The sequence below is a fragment of the Malaclemys terrapin genome, chromosome 1 (assembly GCF_027887155.1).
Source record: "Malaclemys terrapin pileata isolate rMalTer1 chromosome 1, rMalTer1.hap1, whole genome shotgun sequence".
Taxonomy (NCBI): domain Eukaryota; kingdom Metazoa; phylum Chordata; order Testudines; family Emydidae; genus Malaclemys; species Malaclemys terrapin.
Window position 1 is genome coordinate 196,321,615 of NC_071505.1, and position 24,181 is coordinate 196,345,795.

General features: G+C 41.4%; 1 protein-coding gene across 1 annotated transcript in view; it reads left to right on the forward strand.

Annotated features, from left to right (window-relative positions):
• Positions 1-292: 292 nt before the first annotated feature.
• The window catches only part of UBASH3A (ubiquitin associated and SH3 domain containing A), a 38,843-nt gene continuing 14,954 nt past the window's right edge, over positions 293-24,181 (forward strand). The window contains exons 1-6 of the mRNA XM_054016473.1: positions 293-428; positions 4,101-4,154; positions 6,314-6,500; positions 8,972-9,170; positions 12,448-12,617; positions 13,694-13,902. Coding sequence (XP_053872448.1) covers positions 316-428; positions 4,101-4,154; positions 6,314-6,500; positions 8,972-9,170; positions 12,448-12,617; positions 13,694-13,902 — 932 coding nt within the window. The 5' untranslated portion in view covers positions 293-315. The remainder of the gene's footprint in view (positions 429-4,100; positions 4,155-6,313; positions 6,501-8,971; positions 9,171-12,447; positions 12,618-13,693; positions 13,903-24,181) is intronic.

Consider the following 24,181-nt stretch of genomic DNA (forward strand, 5'->3'; position numbering starts at 1 on the left):
AAAGTGAGAGATTCAGTTCCCTGCAATTAGCAAATTTGCACTGACTACGCATTGTGCTATACTGTGGACATATACTAGGTTAGTCTTATTTTGCTACAGTCTATGGCAGGCAGACAAAGACTGCATATATTTCTTGCCTTTCAACCACCCTAAAGTAAAAGTGCAAAGACTAACATGCTATGAAAACAGGATATCAGCTTTTGTCAAAAAGATCACAAGGGGTTTGAGGTTTTTTATCTTAGCAGCCTCTCTCTCTGTCTCTCTCTACTAATTTCTGCCTGTACTGAACATACATTCACAGGAGGAGTGGAAGAGATGGCAGTGGCTGAAACACAACTATATTCGAAGGTCTTGAACAAAGTCAAAAACAGAAGCACCTGCGCTTTACTGGAATCCCTCTTATCTATGGGATTCCCTGCACATATAGCGTGAGTAGTATTTTTAAGTTACCTCAATATATTAAAAGAATTTTCTCATAAAAACTTGAACATAGACAGCTTGCATTTTTAACAGAGAAAACAGCCAACTGCTTGACACAGATGTTTCTGTATGTGGATAAGATATCATGTTTTGGGCTTAATTTATAGCATTTTGTGGCATATTGATTTTATCCTAAAAAGAACCTACTGTGCATCCATTTTTAATATCTAAATCTAAAAACTATCCACTTTTGGGTTGAGAGATTGTAAAACTTGTTAAACACTCGATGTGCTCAGTTATCTCCCACAGTATTACCAGAAACAAGTCACATTTTTCATTCATCAAATTTGCTGTAACACAGTTAAGTTTAAAGACACCTTTTAGCCTATGCTGGCTTCTACGACACAGCAAAGGCATCTTACCACATGTAGGACATTAGAGACTGGGTTTACTTTTCACAAAACATCATTTTCCTGTTTATAAATATCATATAAAACTATTCAACACAACTGTCATTTTTACTCTTTTTATTCCATAAAGAATTTTTCTCAGTTTAGGATCATGTTAAAAAATTACACACCAAAGGGGAGAGGGGAAAATAGTATCTCCATGAAAAATACGAAAGCGCCAAATGCTGTTCTCAGTTGTACTGGCAACCCCTGTGAGGGAGCAGTGTAACTGGGGGCAGAATCTGACTCTGCATTAAAGAAAAATGCAGTATGAAGGTCACTTGTTTCCTAAACATCTTCAGATGAGATAAGCACATTTTATGTGAGATTTTCAAAGGGACATGGGGGAATCTAGGGCCTCAATTCAGTGGCAGTTGGGCAGTTTAATTTTCCTATGTGCCTTTGAAAATCTCATCCTTCAAAAATTTACTCCCTTTTCTGCAAATTCTTAACATGTGTGTGTGTATGTGTGTGTGAGAGAGAGAGAGACAGAGAGTGAAATAAGGATCCATCAATGTGAATTTAAAACTGACTACAATACATCTTCATAACCATATATATATATATATATGTTGGCTTCTTATTGAAAATAAAACCAATCAGTGAAGCAACTATGTCTGAAAAGGTTCAGTATCAAAAGTGTTGAATTAATTTTCTAAAGAGCCCTCTATTTTTGGGTGCCAACTTTAGACACCTTGGGCCTGACTTCAGAGGTACTGAGTTCCCGTTGCTCCCATTAATGTCAATTGAAATTTTGGGGACACAGCTCTTTTCAAAATCTGGCTCACGGTCTCTCCCATCAGGCATCCCAAAACTGAGACACCCCAAATGAGTGGTCAGTTTTGAAAATTTTTGGCTCTGAGGTCTAAATTCTTCAAATCTTCTTTAAAGCACAGTGGTGCTACCTATGGAGTGTATTTGTGCTTTCTAGTGTAAAGGAAACAGTTAGCTAAATAGTCAAAGTGCTGAGCAAGTTTGGATAAAATTTAAAAAGTAGCCTGGATGTTTGCCTAAAATTTGAACTGAACAACTTTCTCAGCTTAGAAACTTTGGTTATTATTTTTAAAACGTTTGCATGTGTTTTCAGTTCCTGATTTCAGCCATTCAGCATTCCTGGCCTGGCCAAAACCAGGTTGTGTTGGAAATATCATAAGATAGCCTGATCTTACACGATTCAGAGCTGCAGTGCCATAATCTCTTTTACCCTAAGGCCCCTTTACATCTGAGCAGTTTAAAGGTGCATTAGTATAAATGGGAATCAGGCAGAATCTCAGCAACACATTAACCCCCAAGTCCAGGCTTATACAGTACTAATTGTTATTAGCATTTCCAGACAGGGATCTGGTAGTTTATTCTTCTTCTAAAACAGTACTTTAAAATATATATATGTAAGAACTCGTCTGCTTTTTGTTTGAGAGAGATGTGTAGACATAGGATCCATTTTTGCATTAAATTGCCTTATTGCCTATTATTTGCTTTGTGGAAGTCATAAGCCAGGATGCCACCATGCACGGTGCTACACAAACACAAAAAAAACCCAGTCACTGCCTCAATAAGCTTACAGTCCTAATATGAGCTGAGACAACTGGTAGATACAGACTGGCACAGGGAAACAATGAGACAATGCTGATTTGGTATGATAGGCAGAGGTCTCAGCACCCCAGCTGCCTAGCCATTTGTCCATTTTTTATAAGCCTAATGGCAAAGGATAGTTTTAAGGAGGAAAATGAAGGAGAACAATGATTTGGCTTTGTAGATGTTGACCGGGAGCATTCCCAAGAGTTGGAGGTTGCATGGGAGAAAGAACAAAAGCTCGTTTGAAAACTGACGGAGGCTGGCATTGGCAAAGAGAAGGCAGGAGTCGACCTCTTGATAGTGTATGGGAGATGATAGGTAGGGTAGGGATAGCTGGTGAAGGGCCTTGGAAGTGAAAACAAGCTGCTTATGCGTGATGCTATGGAGAAAGGGGAGCCAGTGGAGGGAGGCAAAGAGAGGGGTGACATGGTCAAAGCAACCAATGATCTTAACAGCAGCATTCTGAATGGATATGAGTGGGTAAGACTGCATTTGTCAAGGCCAAAGAGAAGGATGTTGCAGTAATCGAGACACGAGATAATGAGAGCCTGGACAAGAGTGTTAGCGGTGAGGATGGATGAGAAAGGCCATACCTTAGAGATGTTGTGCAGAAAGGATCAACAAGATTTGCACATAGTTAGGACATAAGGTCCTAGAGACAGGTCTGAGTCATTCAAAATTGACACCCAGTTTACTGGCCTGAGTGACAGGAAGGATTGTGGTGGTGTCCACAGTGCTCAAGAAAGAAAGTAGCGGGGAGGGCTTGGGGGGGAAAGATTAAGAGTTGTATTTTGGCCATGTTGAGCCTTCAGTAATAAAAGGACACAGCACGTCATATGTAAGTAATACATTTAATTATTTATTTACAAATCCACATACAATTTTTCTCCCTGGGACGAGGAAGACAGAAAAAAGTACATGAAACCAGTCACACTGTTTAATGCGCTGCTGGAAGGAGCACAGATATCACAGGGCTGGATGCAATATAAGAACTTGAACAGAAGGGAATTAAATGTTACAAATTTGGCTTCAAGACCCCAACAGGCAGAAAATCTTGTTTCAAGTGTAGCAAATATTGTCTCTTGGGTGTAGCAAAAGAAACACATGAGTCATAGTGAGTTTTAGAATTGTGGCCAGGCTGAAATGTCCAGTTCCTCTGCTGGACTTATTCCCACCTCCCTCACCCCAAGAAACTCAACACTTGGTCTCAAAGATGTGTATGTGCAGGAACATACTGCCCTGATAGAAAAAGATACTGAATTTGGGTATAATTTGGTTCCATAGAATGGTAATTACATATTAGAAATCGACCTGAACCAAAATCCCTGAACTTGTGGCTCAGATCTGTCTCTCTAATGGGCAGAAACAAAACACTGAGTCCTTTGGGAAAATTTGGATCTAGATTTCCAGATCCCAAGTATAAGAGTGTGTGGATCTAAGGTTTTGGTTCTGCCCACCATAGTGTTTGGAGCTGGGAATTTGTTTGGCCCCATCTCTAATAATAATGTGGGCCCATATACGGTACAAATCATGCTTATACAGCGTATTAAGGAAAAGTTTCCAGAACTCAAAGGAGAATTTGCTGTCTATCTGCATCTATTCAGAATTTGCTGCATCTATTCTTTTCTCCTAGTGAATCCACTTTATTTTCCTTAGGCAAAAAGCTTTGGCTGCTACTGGACACAAGACAGCAGACGAGGCTTCAAAGTGGTAAGAATGAAATAATTTACAGTTCCCCCAGGAGTACTTTCACATGAAACTGAATGAAATGTAGTTGCTTATGGGCTGTTTCCCCACTGGATTTGGATTTAGCAGACTTCATGGTAAAAATGAAATCAAATCTGAGCTCATCTTTATTTTGCTTTATGGAAATAGTTTTATTCGATCATGTTTCTTGTAGGCATAAAATTATTTGCACAGAGTGCAAAGTAAAGTAAGAGCAGAGTTACTGCTTCCTAGATGATGGTTCTATTTTATGGAACGTGAGAGAACATGCAGGTGTGGGGGATGGATACTGTCATGATCACCTAATTTTGACATAGTCAAAGAAGGGAGGATTGTGAGGAATCATAATGTAATAAATGTCTCCAATTTCTCACACCTCCACTTATGCACAAAAACCTCTCCCTCTCACAGAACTGGATGATGACTATAGATCAGAGAGGAAACTATAGATGCTCAGCCCATGAAGCAAAAGTAGAAAAGGAGGTGTTAAAGATCCGAGAGATTACAATTGTAAAGGAATTTGGAACATGTTAAGTTAAAAGGCATTGACTGTAGGGAACACAACTCCAGGTGGGAAAAGGCTATAAAATCAAGCTGAATGGCTAAGAGTTTGCGGTTTTAAAAAATAAGAATCCGGGATAGGCATGACCATTGGTACTGTCAATTGCTACTCTTGGGTCATCTGAATTTGTTCTCCAGCCTGAGACACTGATGATGGAGTATGGAGATGTTGCTGATGTTGATTTATTTTGCAATTTAAATCCCAGATCTAAGGGTATGTCTACACTATACCTCTTAAGCGGCACAGCTCCAACACTGCGGATGTGCCACTGGAGAGTCATAGTGTAGATGCTTCCTACGTTAATGGAAAGGGGGTTTTCCATTGGTGTAGTTATTCCATGTCTCTGAGAGACAGTAGTTACATTGACAGTAGTTACTTCTGTCGACCACACAAGGGATTAGTTTGACCCAGCTACATCATTCAGGCCACAAAATTTTTCACAACCCTGAGTGACGTAGCTAGGTCGATCTAATTTTTAAATGTAGACCAGACCTGAGTCAAATCTCAGACCCACTCTCTCTGCTGATATTTGTGAGACACAGAAGAGATATAAAAGAGCACCCAGCAGCAGTAGTGCCTCCTACGAAGCAACTGATGTTGCTCCAAATGGGGCGATTTAAGGCAAATACAGTTAATCATCCACATACAAAGGCTTAGAATGAGAACATTGCACAATTGAAATATGCATTATTGTATATTCCTCTTTGTTGTGTTTCCAGCAAGGCTGAGATGACACAAGTTATGACTTTTAATTAGAGTTCATATTACAAGGAAGGTGGTTCTGGATTTTTTGGATCTGGGTCCATGTGTTGCAAAACATGCTGATATGTGGCATGTACTTCTGACATCCAGAGTGGTGATCAAGTGGTGGATTGCATGTTCATCCCAGCACATATCCAGTTCAACATAGGCTACAAAACAAGCTCCATCCGAAATTATTTCATGCTGTGAATTGAAAAAATCAGTGGCAGATCATGCTGCAATTCCCAAAGCAAAATGACTTGTTACAGATTGGAGCATGACTTATTAATTTCAGTTGATGTGTTTTCTTTTTTGTTTTTTTTTTTTTGGTGGGGGTGTTTTGTTGTTGTTGTTATTTTAACTAGAGATGAATAAAAATGCCAATTGTTTTGTGAAGGATTTTTTTAAAACCTATATTTGCAAAATTACCTCTCAATTTCCCCCCCCCCCCCCATTTTTTGGTGGTTTCCTCCCCCTGCCCCTTTTCCTCCCTTTTCCAATGGCAAAATAGAAAATGTGGGAGAAAATCAAACAAACAATACCACAAGTTTTATGTTTTCAAATACTGAAAATTATGTTTTCATTTTCAAATTTCAAAAAAAAAAGAAAATTTTCATTTAAAAACCAAAAGACTTCATCGTATCAATAAATATCACAAGGGGAAATTTTTTGACCAGCTCTAGTTTTAATCTGTTCTTATTTCATTATGAGTTTCTGCTCATGTAGCAACTATTTGTTTTTCTTTGTCTGCTTTTATTGTGGATGTCTTCACCAGAGCGATGGAGGAATGTGTACACAATTGTGCCTTAACTTACCCTGTGCGATGCACTCTCAATTTCAGGTTGCACTCTCATTGTAATGATCCTTCTTTGGATGATCCAATCCCTCAGGAATATGCTCTCTATTTATGCCCAACTGGACCGTTGCATGACAAACTGCAGGAATTTTGGAATGAGAGCAAGAACCAATGTGCAAGAAACAAAGCCCATGAGATTTTCCCACACATAACTCTTTGTGATTTCTTTACGGTAAGAAAGCCTTTAACAATTCCATTGAGCACAAAAACCATGCTAATGTAAAATTCAGATTGAAATCTGGACTCTCTTGATCATGTATTTTCACTTGCTCTTACAATTATTTTGCACTAATAATTCCTTGCATAATTGTAAAAACTCAGGTGTGATTGTTTTCTATGTGCAAGCAGGAGCACAAATGATAGTATGCAAAAATTATATGGATGAGGGATTCAATATGCAAAGGTCAGTGTGTTCAAATAAATGCCATGTTTTGAAAATCCAGCAACAGTATCCCATCACAGAGTATGCTGGGACACAGGCTAAGGTAATTGCATTTATTCCCCTCTACATTTACAAATATCAATAAAAATATTCGGATGGTGGATATTGAGGAATGATCAGGCCAACAAATGTTATGGACTGGAAGTAGGGATTAGAGGGAGATTTTTAAGTCTCATGAGAGCAGAGGGGCTGGATTTAGGCTTTTTTGAGGTCTGATCATTTAAACTCTATGTATGAATATGTCAGTGCAACTGCATACCTAATCTGTACATGCAGCTAACATGGCTGTGTTTGCGAATCATGTATTTGCATGTGCAAGTGGTCAGTACTATCTCTTTTTGCCTTCTGAGCATGCAAATTAGGCAAGCAGTTGCATATGCAGTGTGCACAAAAAAGCAAACCCTCAGACATATCATCTACTTAACGTCCTCTGTGCATTCATTTCTCACTGCTTTTGGATGCTGACTGGAAGAATAGTGGTTGCTCTCAGTTCACTGTTGAGAAAGTTCCACATACTAAAAATAGCTATAGAAAAAAGGTTGGTTCTCTTTGCTTTTTTCCCCTGCTTTGCCTGGTGCTGCATTTGCTCTCCTGCCCATCGTAGCTCACATTTCTATACCTTGGTATTGCCATGGAGTAAAAACTTAAAAAGTGTGTAAGTGACTTAGGAGCCTAAATCCTATTTTCAAAAGTACTTTAGAAACAGATTTACATATTTAGGTGCCTACAGACGCAGATAGGTACGCAGGGGGATTTTCAAAAGCTTCTAAGCAGGAAATTCACCTAGATGCTTTTGGCACCAAACTATCTTTGTAATGCCTAAACTACACAGGGGAGTAATTTTGCACTGAATTTTTGTGCACTAACTGCTGCATATTAGATAGTCGCAGTAATTACATACACACAGTCAACTGTTTTCTGTTTCAATATAATTCAGTGTGTCTACACTAGTTGTCTACAATGTCTACATTATCTATGATGTATCTTGTCCTTTGGCAGTTAGTAGCCTAAGTCTAAGGTTATGTCTACACTACACAGCTTTTAGTGACACAGCTGCACTGCTACAGCCAAGCCGCTAAAAGGCACACAGTGTAGCTGCTGTTTGTTGGCAGGAGAGCTCTCTCCTGCCGACAAAAAAATTTCACTCCCGACGAGCAGCAGCAGCTTTGTTGGCAGGAGAGCGCTCCTGCCAATAAAGCTCTGTTCAGATAGGCACTTTTTGTCGATAAAACTTTTGTCATTCAGGGTTGTTTTTTTAACACCCCTGAATGACAAAAGTTTTGCCGACGAAGTTCCAGTGTAGACAAAGCCTAACTGAAAATCAATGGGACTTAAGATCCTAAGTACCTAAGTCAGTTTTGAAAATGAAACTTAGCTTCCTAAATAACTTAGGCACTTTTAAAAATTTGACCTGTGATCAGGGTGTTTTCTGAATCTAAAGATAAAATAATCTAAATAATATGCCCTATGAATATCGAGATATTCTCTACAAAATGAGTCTTAAACAGCATAATGAGGTGCTGCCTCCGCCCTAAAGGATCAATGTGTACACTTCAGTGGAAGAATGGTACGGGTATCACTAAAACTATACTGATCTGTAAAAGTTTTAGAGACCTTGCATTGCTGGCGAAGTTGCACGTTTGCATCCTTGCAGCACTTTGCCATTCGCTTTGTCAGAGATCTACTGAAGCAATATGGAAAGTGCAGTGATGGAGCAGTTGGACAAACGAATTATATTCATTATAATTTCATACTCTATAATGCTGCTGAGACTACAAAATAAAGAGAACAAGTTTCATAGCAAAATGTCAAACACCATGGTACTAGTTGGCCATTAATAACATTTTATAGGAAATAAACATTTATTAGTTTGCAATGAATGTAGTGCTCTTGAAAGGTGTCAGATGTAAAAGTCTGAATTAACCACAGAAAGTATGCATAGGCAGCAGCCTTTTCAAGCTTCCACACAATGTATCTCAACCCTGTTCTACGTGGAATATTTCAAGGGATAAGAAAGTAATTTAATCTCTGTGAATATTCAGTACTTGTTCTTTCTGCTGTGACTGCCAGTCGGAGTGCCAACTAATACCGAACTATGGTAGTGGTTTTAAAGTTTGGATACTGTCCAGTAGAAATTGTTTATGAGGCAGTAGGTGCCACTGATGGTTTGTAATGCATGCTCCCCATATGTTTTCTTTTAGTGTGAAGATCGGAAAGTGGAATTCTTGCATGAAGCCCTAAAGAAAGTTGGTGACAGGTTTTTAAATTTGTTCCCACCTGCCATTTCTCTATCACTACATTCGTCTGTCAGCTACCTTGGTTTCTTCATTAATGATGCCCATGCAAATGTCATCAAAGAGTTTGCTGTGGCTTTTGCTACTGAGGCTTCGATCTTGGCAGGTACCGTCAATCTCAATTGGAAACTGTAGTAATTTAAGTATCTCCTGAATTTCTGATGGGGCTCCAATCAGATTCTGTTGTTCGCTTCATGAAACCATCCTGCCCCAAAGTTTTGAAAAAAATCATGCCTGGGGAAAGTGGGCCCTGCTTTCTCGCTTATTTTACACAGCAGACATAATGTATTAGCCTAAGATAGCTCTTCTTCCCAAAAGCCAGATGCATAAAATGGCAGTTAGTAAAAACACTTCATGGTGTTCTTATTATCTTTGAGAAATCTAAGCAAAGCCTTCACTTTGTAACATTCTGTAGGTACTGAGTAGAATTATCTGTAAAATATATATATACTGTGTATATCTCTCTATTTAGGCACCTAACTGTGTTCATCTCCATGGTTTCTGAGGCAGGCTTGATGTCTGTTCAGTGTTGCATTGCTAAACAGAGGTTTCAGGTCAAGGGGTTACCTTAGTAGGTGTCATGGGGTTTTTGTAAAAATAAATTAATGCATACATTGGAAGTATTAATGTTCTGAGCCTCCAAAATGGAAAGGGACAGAGAGTGTAAAACGTCACCACCCCTAACTTGAAGCCTGGCACGTAATTTAGGATAATGGTGAGTTTTATGATCATGGATGAGGAAAGGAGAAAACAAATGAGTCCAGAAGGAATACATCAACCAAAGCCTTATCATGTCAGATCCCCTAGCTCTATACTTTAGTTACGGCAGTGTGGGAAGGTGATGGGACTCTTTGGCTTTTGGTGATGTTCGGGTTACTATGGTGATGCTGTGAAGAAAGGGAGGCAGGAAGAAAGATAGGCATCCAAACAGATCTGTAAATGTCTGGAATTCCTGCAATGCCCACATAGACTAGTCAGCTTTCATGGTTTGTTACTGAGTCACAGATTTCCCTTCAGGGACCTGTGCTTCGGAGTGATCCTTGAAAACTGCATGTCTGAGACATGAAATATTGAAATAGAAGTTTACTACATTGATGTCACAGATCAAATCAATAAATATTGCTAAGAATACCAAAGAGTACATTTAAGCATCTGTAAGTGTAATTAAAAAGATAAAAGGCCAAATGCTGGGTCCATCTTACACTGCAATAAAAAGAAGAAGAGGGAAAGGTAGGGATATATTCAAAGCAAGGTTTCTTATGCTGGGGAAGGGAGAAGAACCAAAGACTCTATGAAATCCACTAAGGACTTTGCAATACAGCTTTGGGATGTGCTTGGATGTTACAGTGATGAGTACTATAGATAGCCTTATAATATACAGCCAGTAATGGGTGCAATAAGGCTTAATACAAAAGAGGTCAAAGCGGGGATTTATCTGTATATTTGTCTGTCTTAGAGTTTTCCTTAGCATTCATCACATCAGCAAATTAGAGGATTGGGCCAAAAAAAACCTGATGAGGTTCAACAAGGACAAGTGCAGAGTCCTGCACTTAGGACGGAAGAATCCCATGCACTGCTACAGACTAAGGACCGAATGGCTAGGCAGCAGTTCTGCAGAAAAGGACATAGGGGTCACAGTGGACGAGAAGCTGGATATGAGTCAACAGTGTGCTCTTGTTGCCAAGAAGGCTAATGGCATTTTGGGCTGTATAAGTAGGGGCACTGCCAGCAGATCAAGGAGTGTGATCGTTCCCCTCTATTTGACATTGGTGAGGCCTCATCTGGAGTACTGTGTCCAGTTTTGGGCCCCACACTACAAGAAGGATGTGGAAAAATTGGAAAGAGTCCAGTGGAGGGCAACAAAAATGATTAGGGGTCTGGAGCACATGACTTATGAGGAGAGGCTGAGGGAACTGGGATTGTTTAGTCTCCAGAAGAGAAGAATGAGGGGGGATTTGATAGCAGCCTTCAACTACCTGAAGGGGGGTTCCAAAGAGGATGGAGCTCGGCTGTTCTCAGTGGTGGCAGATGACAGAACAAGGAGCAATGGTCTCAAGTTGCAGTGGGGGAGGTCTAGTTGGATATTAGGAAACACTATTTCACTAGGAGGGTGGTGAAGCACTGGAATGCGTTACCTAGGGAGGTGGTGGAGTCTCCTTCCTTGGAGGTTTTTAAGGCCCGGCTTGACAAAGCCCTGGCTGGGATGATTTAGTTGGGAATTGGTCCTGCTTTGAGCAGGGGGTTGGACTAGATGACCTCCTGAGGTCCCTTCCAACCCTGATACTCTATGATTCTATGAGCATACAAGTGTTCTGCTGATAGGAGCCATGGATTTCCCACCAAGCGATCTCCATAGATCCTGACCTCCTTTCTCCTGCCCCTGGGATAACAGAGGTTACTGCAGGCCTAGGGCTCCAGTCACTCAGTACTGCTCCTGTATGAGGAAGGGAAAGAGATAGCTGGAACCCTTAACCCCAAAACTATCTCCTCGTGGGAGGGTGAAAGGTGGGCTGTGTGTGTGTGGGGGGGGGGAGCCTGTTTCAAAGCCATTATCTAAGCAACCTCTTCTTGACCATATGTCCCATTCATTCTCTCCAAGCTGTAATGCCATCTCCTCCTCACACTCCATCAACTTGCTACCCTAACTGGGAGGCACTGCTTCCCCATATGCAGGGGGGCTGGAACAATTTATATAATGGGGTGCTAAGAGCCATTGATCCAAACTGTAAACCCTGTATATGATGGAAACCACTTCAAGCCTGGGGGTGCAGCAGCACCCCCAGCATCCCTAGGTCCAGCACCTATGCCCAGATGTCTTCTTCCAGCACTCTGATTTCTACCTTTGGCAGTCAGGACAGTTGCAGGGAAAGGAGAGGAGTCAAGTGTGCAAAGGAGTTTGTGGTGGGGCCATGAGACCATGGAGCGTAGGCACTATGAAGCTGCATCAGAGAGAGATAGAGAGAGAGAGAGAGAGAAAGAGAGAGAGAGAACACCTCTCTCAGGGTCTGTGGAGTTATATTTAACTGCAGAGCCTGAGTGGACTGCACACCAGCTGATGGCTTAACACCAGGATTTGGTTGATGGTATTTTCATTTCTGAGAAGTAATATTTTGTAGAAGAAAATAAGGGAGTATTCATTGGTGAACCAGAAAGAATGAAATATTTTTTTTTTTAGAGCAAGGGTGAACTGTGCACATCACCAGATTAAGAATGTTCACTTGGAAATAGTGTAATAGTCTGAAAGATTGCCTTTGATTACTACATTGTTTCATATACTGCGCAGAAGTCTGTGGAATAAAATTCTGCATCATGGTGCTAAATAAACAGCCTAGATAAACTTCACCTCATTTTGTGACCTTGTAGGATTATTATTTTATTCCTAGATTGCCGCGTGAAACCCTGCACAAAGCAGCTGCACCTTACCCTGGCTCATAAGTTTTATCCTCACCATCAAAAGACTTTGGAACAATTGGCCAAATCTATCAGCCCGGGACAGAGCTGCCAGTGGACAGCTGCTCTGTATTCTAGAGATATGCGCTTTGTAAATTACCAGGTACAGCGTTCAACATTACTGAGTCTTCTGTAGTCATGTATTTAAAAGCAGATTTGTTTTTTATTCATGAAAAAATATGCATGCATAACTCATAGTTTCAGTATACATTACAATGCAGGGTGCTTCTTTTGGCTGAAAAATTGTATTCTCAAATCAGTGGAAGATAACTGTGTGACATTGTATGGCTGTTGATATGCAGACCAATCAGATCTAATTCCAAACTCAAACAGGAAAACTTAATTTTAGACTATTATGGAGTGTGAACATAAGAAGACAGAAAATAAGCAAGAAATATTTGAAAGTACCATCATTCTTCCAGGCAGATCACTGCATAACAGTAAAAACATAAGTTAGTTGACTGTACCTACCTTGGAAAAACCTGTAAGGGCTGAATACCCTAATGTAGAGCATGACTATATCCCTGATGATTTTCTGCTCAAAGGATTCTTGATTAAAATTGGTCAACATTTTTCAACTTTTCAATGAAGTTTTTTCATTAAAAAGTTTAAACTTTTTCATGACATTTTCACCATTTTTCAACTGATCAGTACAGCATATTATTATTTGAATTACGGTAGCATCTCAGAGCCCTAGTCAAGGACCAGGACCCTATTGTGCTAGGCGCTGTAAAAACCAAGCACAAAGACAGTCCCTGCCCCACAGATCTTACAATCTAAGTATAAGACAAGAGATAACAGCCCAGAGTGCAATACTATGAAACTTACAGTGTGATTTTTTTTTCATATGCCAAATAATTGTAAATTATGGAAAACATACCTACAAATATTTCTATCTTTTTTAAACTATTCTACACTTGTTACAGAAAATAAGATTTTTATGAACAACAAATGTCTATTTTTATATATATATTATAAGAGTCCACTACACTCTTTTTCTCTATGATAAAGAAAAAAGACATTAAAGAATAAGCTACAGTGTAAAAAAATAGAGAAACAATTTATAGCGCACAGTTAAGCAGCTCTTCTTTGAAATGCTCCATCACTTATAACATTAATGTTCTGGAAATAAGACCTGACATGCATTTGAAGACGTTTTCTTTTTTAATCCCCCACCAGATCTTGCAAGCACTCTTCCAATACAAGCCTCAGAACATTGATGAGCTAATGCTGAATACTGGAGATCTGATATATGTTGACCGATCACAACAATCCGATGTTAGTGATGGCTGGGTGATTGGTACCTCTCACCGGACTGGCTGCAGAGGATTTCTTCCTGAAAATTACACAGAAAAAGCCAATGAGTCAGATACTTGGGTTAAACACAGGTTAGTAAAACTCCTCTCCGTAATTTCCAGTGATGTACCTATATAGTACTGTTCTATATTCACTCCCTTGTATACTATAACACAGTGATAGAGGTCTTTTGACCCACCCTGTTGGTAGGTATTGGAACCCTGCAAAGATGCTGATTGATTCTTGCTGACCCATTACAGGAAGTAGGTGCCTTAACACTACCTGGGAAATAAGGAGGTGAGAGTGGTTCTCTGGGCAGAGCTGGCATAGGGTCTGATACACAACATAGCATGCAGTGTACACATTTATAGTGTAGTGGCATCCACAATTACACAGATTAAGCAAGTGAGCATCAACAGTCCTCAAGGAGGAAACAGGAGAAAGGGGATTGGGGAGGGGGAAGGTTTGCGCTTGGAATTTATGTCATGCTGTCATTAGTTTATTGCGTCTGAAGAAGTGGGTATTCACCCATGAAAACTTATGCTCCAATACTTCTGTTAGTCTATAAAGTGCCACAGGACTCTTTGTCACTATTTATTAGTTTATTTGTAATTAAGCCAAGCTGCAGGAAGTTTAATTTTGACCCTATACAGCGTGTGGATGAGTTGTGGAGCTCTCTTTTCCTTCCTTTTCTTTTTTCTACTCTTGTTTTCTCTTAGTTCTCTCTCTCATGCCATTCACTATATCCCACCTTTGCCTCCATAACTTAACAAAACAAAGACAAACAAACAAACAGAACTAGAGACCAAGCCTTTCTTCACATTGTGTGTGGGATGCCTCCTTTCCCCCATATTTCACCTACGTTTTTGATCTTTAATTTTCTTCAGAGCAAGAACTATGTCGGCTTATATGTTTGGAAAACATCTAGGATATTTTGGTTACTATCTCATCTAAATTCATACATAATAACTGTACAATGTACATCAGTTAAATATAGATGACACGAGACCTCATAAGGAAGGAAATGAAAATTTAAGGCATCCGACAGTACCTACCTTCTACTCTTCCACCCAAGGAGAGACTCCTCATTTCTAGAATAACTATTGTGCGTCACAGATATTGCATCACAGCCTTAAATCTGCCGCAGTAAGGATGTCAGCCTTCCAGTTCCCCCTTTCCTAAAATCTCCACAACACACAAACACATCAGACTCCTTCATACACAAACATACCCCAGTATTGCTTCTACACAGTTTAGTGAAAACACGTACACACAAAGCCTTAGCTGATACACACCATAGTGTTCTTGTGTCTGAATTTCCCTGGTTTTTTAATGTTAGAAAGGATCTCCAACATTGTAGTGGCTCCGGGACACTTTCAAAGAGACCCTGTTTTTCATGAAAGGGGAGCCACTGCCAGATGATGAATAAAAAATTTAATGTTACTAGCCAGTGACTGAAGCACTGGGGGGGCGAGGATTTGGAGGGGGGGAGGTTAAGATTTTAGTAACAACCATAGGAAATGAAAAACTGAGATTCAAGGGAATTCCTTTGAAGTAAAAAATATTTGTCAACTAACATTGTGATGGAGAAAAAACATGATGATGAATATTTTCCATAAATCAAAAATAAATAATAAACTTTACAAGTAACCACTCTCTTCGATGCTGTTATAATGTACAAGTGGGCCAATGTTCAAGCGCCAAAAATCAGTAATAAGTTTGGCAAGAGATATCTGAAACATTGAGACACAAAATCTAAACTTTCTTAAATGGCTGATGTTTAATTAATTATAACTCAAACTAATTAACATTTTTAAAATTCATAGAGAACTTTATATCACTGAACAGATTACGTACTGGAAATCGGGTGAAGGTGTACTGTATTCTTCATATAAAACAAAGAGGCTGAACCCCTGCTTTAAGTGAAAAAGAAGAACCCATCCTTAACCATGGTGGCACTATTACATCTCCATACTAATAATAATTTAGGTACCTAATAGTTTCACTGAATCTGCATGAATGACTTTAAATTATCAGTTTCAAATACACTTATATTTATATGAAATTCAAAATGTTATTGTACAGGAAGGTCTGGCAGGATATCTTAGAATTGGTTTTTGTGACATGGACCGAATGCTAGTAGAAAACAAAATCCAGGTTCTTTCATGCTGTCTTCATTGAGCATATTATAAGATGGAGAAATCCATAGAGACCCCATGCATAGAAAAATGTTGGAGATTCTATAGCTGAAGTTCTCATGTGAACACATCTTTTGGAGCTATTAAAATATAGACAAGGATCATCTTTCAGGAATTTCTGCTAGCAAATCTTCGGTTAGAGGGGGAACACACCCTGAAGAATGCTAACTAGAGCTGTGCCCTCCAGCCGCCCTGGTATGACTCCTCAAACTGCAGGGTCTCTAGCATGCAGAATTTTTGCATGAGGGCTTCCATGGACTTCAGGGCAGGGGACAAATATGCACTGGAACTGTAAAGTCTCCCACTTCCATGCTCCCTGTTGCATTTACTCACCAGAGTTCCCCTGTGCCTGTGTCACAGAAGAGGAGTGTCTGTCCTATCAATTCGAGAGTTCATGAGTCTCTTTCATGAGTGCAGAGACCAATTTGTGTCTTATACATAAGTGATTGTTGCTCAGTTATAGTCACTCTACACTGAAATTTGGCATTCAAAGCCTCAACCCAGGAACACTTTTCATACCAAATTTGGCGTGAGTTATTTTTAGAGGGCTTAGGAACAATAAAATAAAAGGATTGTGGCTGCAGATGTTTTTGGTCCCTGTGTAACTTAAAAATCTTAGTGAATTTTAGAAGAAAATATTCTGCAATACAGATTGGCCCCTTGGCCTATGTTCTGCTTATTGCATCTTCTTTCCTCTTGTTTTTCATTGTTAGAGGTTACAGTGCTAATTAGAAATGAGGAAATGTGGAGGCTGCTTCCCCACATAGGTGCCACCTTGATCTTGATGATTTTACCTCATTTCAAAAGCATCTGCCTCTGCGCTGCATTTTGCTCTGTAGTTGCAAGCTCTGCAGATGGTATTTATAGATAAGAGCTTAGCTTTCTACACAAAAAGCTGCAAAACAGTCCTTGCTGTATCCTTGAAGGGAGGGAGCTAACTGTGTACCATTTCCTGTTTGACACATTTCAGAGGGTTTACATGCTCTCCTTGCCATTAATTAATATCTGTTTAGCATTATATGGGACAGTTCGTAGTTCAGAAACAGCATGGTATGGTAACTGTATAAAATAATTTGGCACAGGAAGCATACCCATGGACTAAGAACTCACTTATGTCCCTCCTGGAGCTACACAGTCCTTAGATCTGACTATGTAGGAAAAGCAGGTCTACTCACCTACTTGTTCCACCCGGGGCAGGTGGGTGGGGTGGGATGAAGCCTTAACCCCACCACCCTTCACTCAATGGCCAAGTAGCTGAGCCAGCATGTGGGGGACATGAGCTCTAGTAATTTGGCGCTGGTGTAGACCAGCAGTAAATTACTATTCACCAGGGGAAAGGAAGTAGGAGGAGATTTTTTGTATTAGATAGGTGTCTCTTCAGGAAGCACAATCCTCCTGCAGTTATACCTGAGGTGTGCAGCTTAGGGCTTGTCTACATGGCAAGTTACTGTGCGGCAAGCCAGGGTGTGAATCTGCTGCGCACTAGCTTGCTGTACAGTATTATCCTGTCTGGACACTGCTATAGTGCACTGAAAGCCTCAGAGTGCGGTTTGGCTTAACCCACTGTTCATGTGGTTGCCTGAATCACAAACTAGCTGACTGGAAGGTTTGGCACAGATCTGGCTTTACTGTAATTTGTGAGTCAAATTTTTTCAACATTCATTCCTTGTACTGAGACTGCAGTTAAAAATATATACATATGGCCCAGATCATCACATCATAGTCTATTGGCCTATTTATTCAAGGATTTTTTAAGCAGATTTTGAGCAGATTTTTTAAAATATACATGTTTTGGGGATTTCAAGTATTAGAAAAGCGTAAAAGTGCATCTTCTGAAGTCTCCTTGGTTGGCACATTATTATCGCATCCCTTCCATGGGGCAAAATTGCAATGTTAGGCTGAATATTGGGGTGAGCCTTAGAACCATATAGAGCCTGATCCAGTACTGAAGTCAGTGGAAGTGTTCTCATTGACTTCAGGAGGTGCAGAATGTGCTGCCTTCCCACCCGCCACATGCTTGTACCAGTTCACAAGATTACAGAGGTGGACATGTGGAAGCTGCTACTTTAACCTTCATTGAATGCATATGGTATGACAGTGTTGTTATTGTTATGCTCAGGGCCGGCTCTAGGCACCAGCAAAACAAGCTGGTGCTTGGGGCGGCACATTTTTAGGGGCGGCATGGCCGGCGCCAGAATGCTGCCCCTAAAAATGTGCCCCAGCCGCCCTAGCTCACCTCCGCTGCTGCTGCCACGGCGCGCGAAACAGCTGATTCGCACGCCGCTACTCGCCTTCCCTCCCAGGCTCTCAAGCCTGGGAGGAAGGGGGGAGCAGCGGCGTGCGAATCAGCTGTTTCACGCGCCACAGCGGCTTGGGGTCTCCCCCTCCCTCCCAGGCTCTCAAACCTGGGAGGGAGGGGGAGATCCCAAGCAGCCGTTTCGCGCGCCGCTGCTCCCCCTCCCTCCCAGGCTTGAGAGTCTGGGAGGGAGGGGGAGCAGTGGCGCCTGCGCCGCGGCCACTCGGAGTCTCCCCCTCCCTCCTAGGCTCTCAAACCTGGGAGGGAGGGGGAGACTCCGAGTGGCCGCGGCGCGGCGCCGCTTCTCCCCCTCCCTCCCTCCCTCCTAGGCTTGAGAGCCCGGGGGGAGGAGGCAGGGCTGGGGATTTGGGGAAGGAGCAGAGTTGAGGCGGGGCCAGGGTTGGGATAATTAAAGAGCTGGGGCAGCCAAAATTGTTTTTGCTTTGGGCGGCAAAAATCCTAGAGCCGGCCCTGGTTATGCTGAGAGGTACTGGTGACTGCATCATTCAGAAACCTCATTGAAATTGGGTATGAATGCCCCCCTCTTTGAATGTAACTGTCAGGATGAGTTAATGAGAAGCCTCCCAACACAGGTCATGTCTACAACACTGCAGCTGTGTCGCTGTAGCACCATAATGTAGCTGCTTCCTACATTGACAGGAGGGGTTTTTCCATTGATGTAGTTAATCCACCTCTCTGAGAAGTGATAGCTAGGTCAGTGGAAGAATTCTCCCATTGACTTAGCAATGTCTACACCGGGGGTGGGGGGCTAGTTCAAACTTACTGTGGTCCTCCAGGTGCAAAATTTTTCAGTCATGAGTGACATAACTAAGTTGATCTAATTTTTAAGTGTAGACCAGGTCTAAGATAAATGGGGGTTGTGAACCTGCCCAGGAGTTTGGAGTGAGAGGACAGAAGGGGTTTGCTGAGTATTGTTTGTGTTGTGCGTATGAGTGGAGGGAGAACAAACAGAACAGAAGGAGAGGCAGAGGCAAAAAGCAAGAAAGCCAAGTAGTAGCGAGTGAGTACAGTGTGACCCAGATAAAGAGAGCTTTGGGGTCTGTTGGCTGAAGAGGCTTGGGGATATAAACTAAGAAACAGCTCCTTTTGTTCTTGGTTTCTCCTGTGTTCAGAGAAGCAGGACTTTGTACATTCCTTGTACATAAACAAGCCTGCATCAAAGAAAATACTAGACTCCATCAATTCTACTTTGAGCTGGAACATGGCCAGGGCCCTGAATTTTGACTAGTCACATGGGTCAAAAAGGGACAATAGTAGTAGGATCCAGTTTCCAAGGATACAGATTATGGTATTCCTGTTGAACCAAGTTGGAACAAATAATGGAGATACAGTACCTACAGAAATCGGAAATGGCTACTACGAATTAAAACAAGGCCTAAAACAAGAGCTGGAGATTTCCTAGAAAGGGCTTAGAGAAAATTTGCAAGTTGAGATAAGAACCTTGTTGGAGGAGCAACTACAAAGTGCCCAGACAGATTGGGAAACATGCTTAGGCTGGAATGGTAAAATGGCTTGATGAGGTGACCAACAGTCTGACTGCCATATACCAGAAGTTTTTCCACAAAATAGTGCAGATCAAACAGGCTTTGGTCAATTTGGAACTTGCTAACTGAGAGGAATTGCAGCAAGGACTTAAGGAGTTGAAAATTCGGCTCCAGAAGGAAATCTAAATATCACAGACCACAGTGGCAGGCAGCCATCTGGATGAGGAATTGAGCCAGCCAGAGGACTTGAGTAAGACCACATATTTGCAACAGATTTCTACCCCGTTTGTAATCTACAGAGGCCCAGAGGGGAGAGTTCAGCCTGTCCCAGGTCAAATAATGCAAAAGGGAGGGGGAAATTCCCTAGGACACTTATTTGGCTCAGTTCAACATTATAGCTCAAATCAATGGCTGGGCAGATGGACAGAAAAGGGAGGATACTAGCAGCCAATGTGGGTGACTCAGGTCTGGAAGTGCTGCAGAACTTACCTGCAGAAAAGAGACAGAGTTATCCAGACCTGGTACAAGCCCTGGTCATGTAGTTTGGAGCTAGCCATCAATCTGAGCTGGCCAGAATGCAGCTAAAAGGTAGAAAGAGAGAAGAAACCCCATCTGGCAGAGGACCTGCAGAGGCTTGTGCTCCTAGCATACCCAGATAGCAATGTGGCCTTCCAGGATACATTGGCGATGGACGAATTTATAGATGCTCATCTGGAGTTGGACTTGCAGATCAAGATTAGTGAAAGGAGACCAAAGACACTCTGAGAGCTGGTGGAATTTGCCATGGAACTTGAACATTTCTTTGCAGCAATGCACCAGCAGAGGAAACAGCTGATAGTGGGGAAGATGGAAGTTGAATGCCAAAGGCCCTGTAAGTACCATTCTGTGTCTAATATATTTGATGAAAGAGGGGATTCTATTCTGGTTCATGACTGTATTGAACTATTAGAAAAACTGATCAGTTTGGTTTGTAAAGAAGGGAAATTGGCAATAATACAAAAATTAAATGAAACAGTTGGTTAAATGCTGATACTGATAAATGCTGACAAAATTGGCCACCAAAAAGGACTTTTAAAAATGTTATGCAGGCCAAGACAGACTGTCCCCAGTGTGTAGTGAAAGCCTCTCTCTCGGTTCAGGAAATGGTGGAGCACCAAGCTGAAGGGGCAACAGTTGGTGGAGGTACAAGCATCAGCCCCACAGTTTTAGCTTCAATCTGCACAGTTGAACAAACATGGGGGTTTGGCTATTGAGTGTGTAAAAGGATCTGCAAAATGCCCAGTGGTGATTGACACTGGCTCAAATATAATAGTTATTAAACCAGACCTGTTAAAAAAGCAAGAGAACAGGGGATCCATAACTGAACCCCCTACTTGGTCTCAAATAGAGACAGTGACTGAGGCAATGAAACCTATCCAAAAACTGGGAAAACTGGGTTTGAAGATTGGACCCCTGGAATTCGAGCCAGAAGTCTGGGTGGCTGAAATAGTGGCTGAGCTAATTGGATTTGAGCTTGGCTTGGATTTGATTATGGCTAATAACTGCATAATCAGTGTCAGGAAAGGTGTCTTACAAATTCAGTCTGTGGAGTTCCCTTTAAAAATGAAACAAATGGTTTGGAGGCTGTTTGTTTGCAGTGAACAAATTGGCCTGCCCCGGGGGTCAGAAACCATTGTATCAGCTACACACTGTGGTAGCTTTGCAGCACAGGAAAGATAGGGAGTCGTTGAAATCTATTTTGAGACCCAGCATCTTGGGGGGAATCTTAGCTGCTAATGCTCCTGTGAATCTGAAAGAAGAACTGATCCTGTTTGCTTGCTGAGTGCTTCCGACAAGCAGCAAATAGCAAAACACGGAAATCATTTCAGTGGACAGCAGGGTGAGCTTTAGCATTGTCACAGCTGAAAAAGGCTGTTGGGACTGCCCCTTTCATATTGGACACAGATGCTAATGCTTACTGTTCGGGGGGAAGGGGTAGAATTTCAGGTTGGCTGCCCTGCCCCCTCTCCTTCTGAATCTGAGAATGTAGCTGTGAAGTTGAGGCTGGAGCCTGATCTACATTTAATAGTTAGGTCGACATAGCTGTGGTGCTCAGGGGTGTGAAAAATTGACATCTCTGAGCACCATAGCTATGACAATCTAACCCCTGGTATAGATGCAAAGTAGGTCAACAGAAGAATGCATCCATTGGCCTAGCTACCATTGTTCAGGGAGGTGGAGTTTCTATGGCAATGGAAAAACCTTGTCTCTCACTGTAGGAAGCATCTGCACTTTGGCACTACAGCGGCATAGCCTTGCTCAGGACTGGCCCTAGACCAAATGGTGCCCCAGGGAAGGAGCGTCTTTGGTGCTTCCCCCCCCTCCATTTGTTAAACTTTTGAATAGCTTATTTTTTATTGTATTTGTAGCCCATTTCACAACTTGGATGCACGATTTACCTGCATGCTTTATCCTTGTCATATAAGATGATAAATGTGCATGATAGAATCTGTATTTATTCATGCCATATATAACCAAATAAAAAATCATTTCCTCTATATTTATAGAAACGTTTTAATTCTAAGAATAACTGAAATGTAATAACATCAAGAAATTGAACTGTGCATCAACATTGGGTGAACCACTATTAAATCGTGTTACAGTAGGTGACATTCTTAGAATTTAACCCTAGCCCTTTAGTTTAAAAGGTCGCTTTTCTCACCTTTGCCCCTGTGAACTGAAGCACAGCTTCAGAGAGATCCAAAGATTGTCCAATGGCATTTTCAAGCAATAAAATAGCAAGCGATGTCAGTCTCTCATCGGCCATCGTCGCACGAAGACATGTTTTAATGAACTTGAGCTTTGAAAAGTAGCGCTCACCACTCACGACTGTGAACGGCAGCACAAGCAGAATCCTCAAAGCCATCCACACATTAGGAAAAGTGTCCTTCAGCTTTGCATTATGAATGAGTTGGAGAACTTTGAATGGAGAGTGTTTCCTGGGTGGCAAAATGTAATGAATGTTGTCTAATTTGACATACAAGTCTTTAATCATTGATGTACGAACATTCTCCATGTTTCAGCATCCAGTGAAGGTCTGTACAATTGTTCAAGAGTGTTTTCCTGTCTGCTGCCAGCTACAAAAACTCACACCTCTATTCGTGGTGCTTCATTTCTCTGAACCTTTCTTCAAGGGACACTTGAGCAGTGTCAACTAGTGAGCAAAAAAAACTCCCTATTGAATTTTTCTTCCAAGCTTCCCTTCACTTCATCTCTGCCCTTGTAATGAAACTGTCTCTTCTTCTGATGAATGCAAGTTTCCTTGAAGATAGGCTCAACTCCTAAGTTTTCTGCTAATTCTTTGGCAGCAGTGATGGCATCTTCAAATCCGTTGTCTCTGTAGACCACAACAAAATCAAAGTAGCTTCTCATCAAAGTAGTAGCGGTTGTGATGTCCATTGACTAAGTTTGTAATGCATTGCTTACAATGTTTACTTGGAACAGGGTATCGTGCCAAACCACAGTTGAGACCAGAAATTGGAAGTCAGTGATCTGGTTTGCCAGGCTTTGCGCCTCATGTCGGATTCAGGCCTCGGCTTTACTCGACTGCGCTGGTTCCATCAGGGCGTCATAAACCTCAGTTACTTGGTACCTCAGTGACCTTATGCTGTCAATGTGCCTCTCCCAGCTAGTGTCACTTACTGGCTTCATGGTCAGATTTGTAACATTGCCCATGAGGATCTTCCACCTGATACCCGATGCTGAAACCAATATGTATATCCAGTATTCCGAAGAGAGATACTGAATCTAAAGAAGATGCTGCATCTGAAACAACCAAGTTGAGGGAATGGTGGCCACAAGGCACGAAGAAAGCTCTTGTATTCAGCACAAGGATCCTTGTCTAGATGCTACTGTTTCTTCCCTTCATGTTCACACCATTATCATAGCTTTGGCTGCGGCAGTCCTGAAGCTTTATTTTATTCTCATTCAAAACGTTCATAAACAGTTCTGCTAGGCCTTTTCCAGTAGAGTCATCCACAGACCGGAAACAGATGACATGTTCCTTTATTTGGATACAGCCATCCTCGTCATCAACAAATCTTACTGTAAATGACATCTTTTCTCTGTGGCTAATGTTAGGAGTGCAGTTCATTATTACGGGGTGGTACTTTGCTTTGCCAAGCTGCATCAATATGTTATCAAGCACCTTCCTTGCCATAAGGTCACTCAATTCGTTTTGAATTGTTTTGTTGCAGTAATGGTCTATTGCTTTTCTATGCACTACTAGACGTTGGTGTTCACCCATGACATCATCGTATTTCCCAAGGAGCTCTACCAAACGGAGGAAATTACAGTTATGTTCAGTGAACAACTTGTCTGACAAGCCCCAGAA